At 33.7% G+C, this 6,063-nt stretch overlaps 1 protein-coding gene across 1 annotated transcript; it reads left to right on the top strand.

Annotated features, from left to right (window-relative positions):
- Positions 1-280: 280 nt before the first annotated feature.
- LOC142639189 (akuammiline synthase 2-like) lies at positions 281-1,627 on the top strand. The gene has a single exon (XM_075813314.1). The coding sequence runs from the start codon at positions 281-283 to the stop codon at positions 1,625-1,627; it is 1,347 nt and encodes a 448-aa protein (XP_075669429.1).
- The last annotated feature ends 4,436 nt before the right edge of the window (positions 1,628-6,063 follow it).

Genomic DNA, 6,063 nt, shown 5'->3' with positions numbered 1-6,063 from the left:
TCACCTAAGAAAGTTCCTTGAACAAGCCCTTCCTGAATAGCACACATTTCTTCTCAGTGCTTGCTCTTTTAGTTTTTGACACTTCAGGGATAGTTGGTGTTGCCTATTGTACCCGAAAAATATTGGGCTGCCATCATCACGCCAGCCTCCAGTCTTGCTTATAAAAGAAAGCATTTGGGTAACACAGGACCAGTGGCAGTGACTGCAGAGGCAAAGTCTTTAGCAAAAAAAGAAAAAAAGAGAGAGAGACTACAAAGGCAAAGTAATTTCGTGTGGTAAAATGGTGAAGGTTGAGGTCATTATCATTTCAAAAGAAACAATCAAACCATCTACACCAACATTGAATCATCTGAAACCCTACAAACTCACCCTCCTTGATCAAGTCACTCCGGCAACTTACGTTCCCACAGTCTTATTTTATCCCATGACTGATCTCAATCTTGACGTCTCCCAAATTATTGCACAGCTTAAAAATTCCCTTTCAGATACCCTCAATATATATTATCCACTTTCAGGGAGCATAAAAGACAACCTTTTTATTCATGATTTCAACATGGGTGTTCCCTTTCTGGAAGCTCATGTTAATTGTTCCATGTCTGAGTTTCTTAAGCACCAAGAAACTGACTTACTTAGTCTGTTTGTTCCATACCGTGCCTTTTGCAAGGAATCAGATATTACTATAAGTCAAATAGCTGTTCAACTGAACGTCTTTGTTTGTGGTGGAATAGCAATCGGATTGAGCTGCTCACATAAGATTGTAGATGCAGCAACAATGAGTGCTTTCCTACATTCTTGGGCTGCCACTTTTATTGGGTCTCCGGAAAAAGTTAGAAGTCCAAATTTCTCAGAGGGATCAACCATGTTTCCACCTAGAGATTCACTTCGACAAAAGTATATGACTACAATGGATAACTTGTGGTTCAAAGAAGGTGATTATGTTACGAGAAGGTTTGTGTTCCATGACAAAGCAATAACCACTCTAAGGGCCAAAGCGAAAAGCGAACTAGTTCCTAATCCAACACGCATTGAGGCATTGACATGTTTCATTTGGAAACATTGCATGGCAGCTTCTAAAGCCAAATCACCAGGTTCGAAAAAGACATCCATACTAGTTCAAGCAGTGAACTTGAGGACACGAATGAAGCCACACCTGTCAGATGCTTCTATCGGAAATATATTTTGGTGGGCAGCGGCAGGAGCTGGTTTGGCTATGGCAGAGAGAGAGTTGAATGAATTGGTGGACCTTGTACATGAATCCATTGCAGGGTTTGATACCGATTGTGTGGAAAGTTTGCAAGGGGATGAAGGGTTTTCGACTTTCTCTAATTACTTTGACCACTTACAAGATATGTTTTTTGCAGAAGTAAAACCGGATGTTTGTGCGTTTACATGCTGGCTTAGGTTTTTTAACGATATTGATTTTGGTTGGGGGAAGCCATTTTGGATTGGTGTCATGGGGAAAGTTGGCCCTAAGTTTAGAAATTTAATAATTTTCAGTGAAACCCCATGTGGTATTGGGATTGAGGCATGGGTGACCATAGATGAGAAAGAAATGGTCATATTGGAAAATGATCCAGAATTTCTTGAATTTGCTTCCCTAAATCCTAGCATTTCAATATCTCTTTGAAATCTTTGGATTTGTTTTTGTTTGATGCAACAGGTAAGTAAAATAGAAATGGTTTATGGTACGCATGTAAGTTTATGTATGACAATAAATCATTAATAAATTGGTCTCTGTGTTCTGGTCTTGAATTTTTACCTCTAATAATGTTCACACGTTTTCACTTCAAGTGTAAAATGCGTGAAATGGTGTATGCATGAATGAATATGAAGTAATAAATAGCCCCAAAATTATAGGAGTACTTGCAATTTAAGGAATATTCTCACATGCATTGAATTTTTTTCTTTTAAAATTTTATTCCTGTTCCGTATCGAATGTAATGAAGTCATAATGTTGTAATACAAATTTATATAAGTGCAAATAAGCAATATAATTTTTATACATATGTGTTTTGGCATAGATCTTTTTAATTTTTAATTTTTATTTTTGTGGAGAAACATCTTTTTGAATGTTTTGATGTTACAAAGTTGGACCAACACCATTTGCATTCAAAGAATTTAATATGATAGCATTAGTAGTAATGAAATCTAGAAAAATATGATAATTTAGTAATTGCATCAACACAAGAAGAAAGTTGATGAGAATAAACAAAGGCTCAACTCTTAAAAGAGCTGTACTTAAATATAATAATGTATTTGTGAATGATCTCATGAGTATAAGATTCAATTTTAAGTATGAATAATATTATATGTTTATGTGTATACATGTATAAACATGTACTTAAATATACTTAATATTGGATGGTGAAGATTTGTAAACAAGCTCATAAGATATTAAATTAATTACTATTTATAAATTATTATAATATAAAAATTCCATTACAGAGTAAAAAATGTATAATTTTAACAATATAGGGTTAGTAAATCTATTTATCAGTTCATAAACAAAAATTATTCTATCTAAACTCAAATAATATAATTTTACTTGATTATTAATATTAATTATATGTTGAACTATACAAGCCTGACCATGTAATTGAGTTTGTTCATGAGCTTGAACCCAGCTTCTGCTTGAAATAAAATAAAAATTTTAGAATTTTAATATTCAACTTAGCCGGGCTTGATTACAATCCTAATGCGTAGTGCATCAACAAATCAAGCACTAAAAATGGGTAGGCTACTAGCAAAAAGAAAATAAAAATGGGTAGTTTTACCAAGTTTGAAGCTAAAAGAATAAGGTATTAAGAACAACGTACAAATTCCCATAGATTCAAAATTCGAAGGAATAGATGTATAGATTCTTTTTTATAATTTGATAGTTGTGGCAAGAAAATCTGATCCTTAAACGTTTTAGCTGAAAATACTATAATGTGCTACTGCTAATTAATGTTACATGGTTCTTGATAGAATAAATATATAGATAAGGGGAAAAAAACAATATAGGAGAGGAAAATAACCATGTTAATTTCCTGTTAATTTTCTTTTTCACTCTTAGTTGTCTTTGCCTGATTAAAATTTATACACAAATCATCCGTTTGAATGCTAAGACCTTAGAATACCAAAGGAAACAAATTAAAATTTAATATGTATCTTTCCATTTCTGTTTTTTATTTGTACGTATCAACTCTCTAAGCATAACTAGTTGCATTAGACATGTTCTCAACAACATTTGCTTGAGGGTCTTCCTCCACAGTATCTTAACACTGTTTAAAATTTTCTCTTTGTTCTTGTTAGTGTGGCCTTCTCCCCTGCTAACCAAAAAAAAAAAAAAAACTAAATTTTAGCACCACACTAACAAGAATGCAAACCCACTGATCATTAGAACAAAAAGCCAAAACAAGTTTGGAAAAATTGAATTCCTATGAAGCATTTCAACAAGCACTTTTTGTGCCACTTGAAAAGAAAGAACAAAATTTGTACCTTGTCTGCACAGAAGTATTGCCAAAGTTGCGGTACAATGAAATTTAAGAGCAAAATTCCAAAATTCTCTCAAAAATCAACAAAGAAATTAGGGTTTTATTTGATCCTTACCTTAAAAATCAAAAGATTTGATCCTTTAAGAAAGCTTCATTTGTTGTTTTAAGATTTGATCTTTTAAGAAACCTTCATCTGTTGGTAAATGGGGATGTTGACGAGATGATAGTGAAATTGGACATAAGAACCCATTTGAGAAGAAGCAATCTGGGTTTTTTTTTTTTTTTGGTAAGAGAAAGCCAAAAAGGATGAGGAAGTGGAACCACTATTTTCTTTTTAGCTTTTCTATCTTAACTTGAGGTCTGTTTGGGATTTACTTATTTTATTGGAATTGAAAAATTTTTGCTGAAAATATTATAGATAAAGGTAAAAGTTAGCTTAAATAGTATAGTGAGACTGATGAATAATAGTGAAAATAAGTTGAATAGTAAAATAAGCTGAGAAAAATAATTTTTGCCAAACAGACACTTGGGGTGTGTTTAGATGCTACTTATTTACTGAAAAATGAAAACTTATTGCTGAAAATATTGTAGCAAAATAATTTTTAAAGGTGTGAATAGTGCTATGAGACCCAAATTTACCTAGAAATCTGTGAAAAAGTGAGTTTGATGGTACGTGAATAACAAGATTGGGACTCACTAAAAAAACATGAACGCGCTGATTGGGCAAAACGCCCAATCCAAACGCATGCTTGGTCTACCGGTAAGAAGTTTCACATTAAACTTAAATTAACGGTTATGATTAAAACAACACAATTTTAATGGTTGAGATTTGCATGGGTACTATACCTGATAGGCCAAAAATGTATTGACCTCTTGTGATGAATGAATTGATTAATTACCAAAGTTTATTAATTAATTAAATTAACATGCAATGTACGTGGTAGCACAAACAAATCACCAACTAAAAATAAATGCAGCGGAAAATAAATTTGACAAGGTAATTTTTTTTTCAAATGGGGAAAACCTCCAAGGCTAAAACCCCACTTGGTGATTTTAAGGTTACCACTCCCGAGAATTTACTATTATCATAACAAGTGGTTACAAGTAAAGGAATCCCAGTACCTTATACCAACCTACAGTTGAACCCGTATCCCAATACCTAATTGGACTTGTTCTGTAGTGACAATCTCTTCTTTTAATGCACGGCTCCCAGTACGTGACTAACCAATGATGCGCGGATCCCAGTATGCGATTAGATCACCAACTTGAGAAGGATGTTGGCAGCAAAGTTCTTCAGTTCATCACACGATGAAGATCACGAAGTTGCTTGGTCACAAAACCTTATAGTGTATAAACACAATAGCTTTTTCAAGATGAACTAGGACAAACTAGGTTTTCGGTCACAATTTTCATGAACAACTCTTTGTTTCACACTTGTGCAACTGTGCTCCTTGTGACGGCCCTTAAAATAATCCTTATATATGTTTAGGGTTGTGTGAAAAGAAAGCCCAAACACATACTCACGGATTGGCATGAAATTAGAACTAAAAATCTGATTTTCATAATTCTCGATAGATACCCTATCTGTCGAGCAGCTGTCGAGTTTCGGGCTTCAGCAGTTTTTTAAACCTCGTTAGATACTAGCTGTCGAGCTTTAAAAACTAGCACTTCATCACTTGATTCTTGGATAGACTTACATGGCTTTAACACTTGAACTTGAAACCTTGTTCCTTGAAGTATTAAACGCATCCTAGATCTACCTAAATACAAGTAAAGTGCGTTTTGTCAAATGATTAGTTAATACATAATGACATATGTTCCTAACATGAACCACATATGTCCTAACAATCTTCCCCTTTGGCAATCCGTGACAAAACCACAACAAACAAATGAACATATGAGAGAAGTCATAAATCACTCAACTCATACTTACTTGTTGAATACAATAAAATTTATCCTAACACAAACTCTTGAAAACTTTGCAAGAAGAGAGTTCATGGCAAGGAAGACTTTGACTACCTGTATTTCTGAAACACTTTAAACAAAACTTATTAAGGCATCTTAGTGTGAAATAAAAATAAAAGATTGCATACAATATATAAGAAACATGTGCATAAAGAGAGAAAAGAAACAATACATGAAAAGATAGGTGAATGAACGGTAATAACAACCTCATCATATATATATATATATATATATATCATAAAAAAGTACAAGGTTTGCTATCACAAAGTGGTCACAAAACCAAAGGTACGTGAACAATGTATCTAAAATAAAAAAAAATTAGAAAAAGATATATAAGTCCTCACTACATCCCTCTAAATATAGACACTCTCCCTAACAAAAATCTCCTAAGTACTAACTCTCCCCCTAAATACATGACTACTTTCATCCCAAGACTACTCTCCCTTTTTGTCACAAATGAAAAAGGGTAAGTAACTCAAGCAGTCATCGCATCATCACTAGAAGAGCTAGCATCCATATCCTCAGCATCAGTTGCATCAGTATCACCATCATCGTCCTCATCCTTAAAAGTCTCCGGAGAAGCAATGAAGCCACCAAGGCGAGCTTGTCATTGTGCAATACG

The sequence above is a fragment of the Castanea sativa genome, chromosome 6 (genome assembly GCF_040712315.1).
Source record: "Castanea sativa cultivar Marrone di Chiusa Pesio chromosome 6, ASM4071231v1".
Taxonomy (NCBI): domain Eukaryota; kingdom Viridiplantae; phylum Streptophyta; class Magnoliopsida; order Fagales; family Fagaceae; genus Castanea; species Castanea sativa.
The sequence above is the reverse complement of the archived record's forward strand: the minus strand, read 5'-3'. Positions and strand labels throughout refer to the sequence as shown.

Bases quoted from the DNA above. Each gene is read 5' to 3' on its own strand.
- LOC142639189 (XM_075813314.1), top strand. From the start codon at position 281: ATGGTGAAGGTTGAGGTCATTATCATTTCAAAAGAAACAATCAAACCA.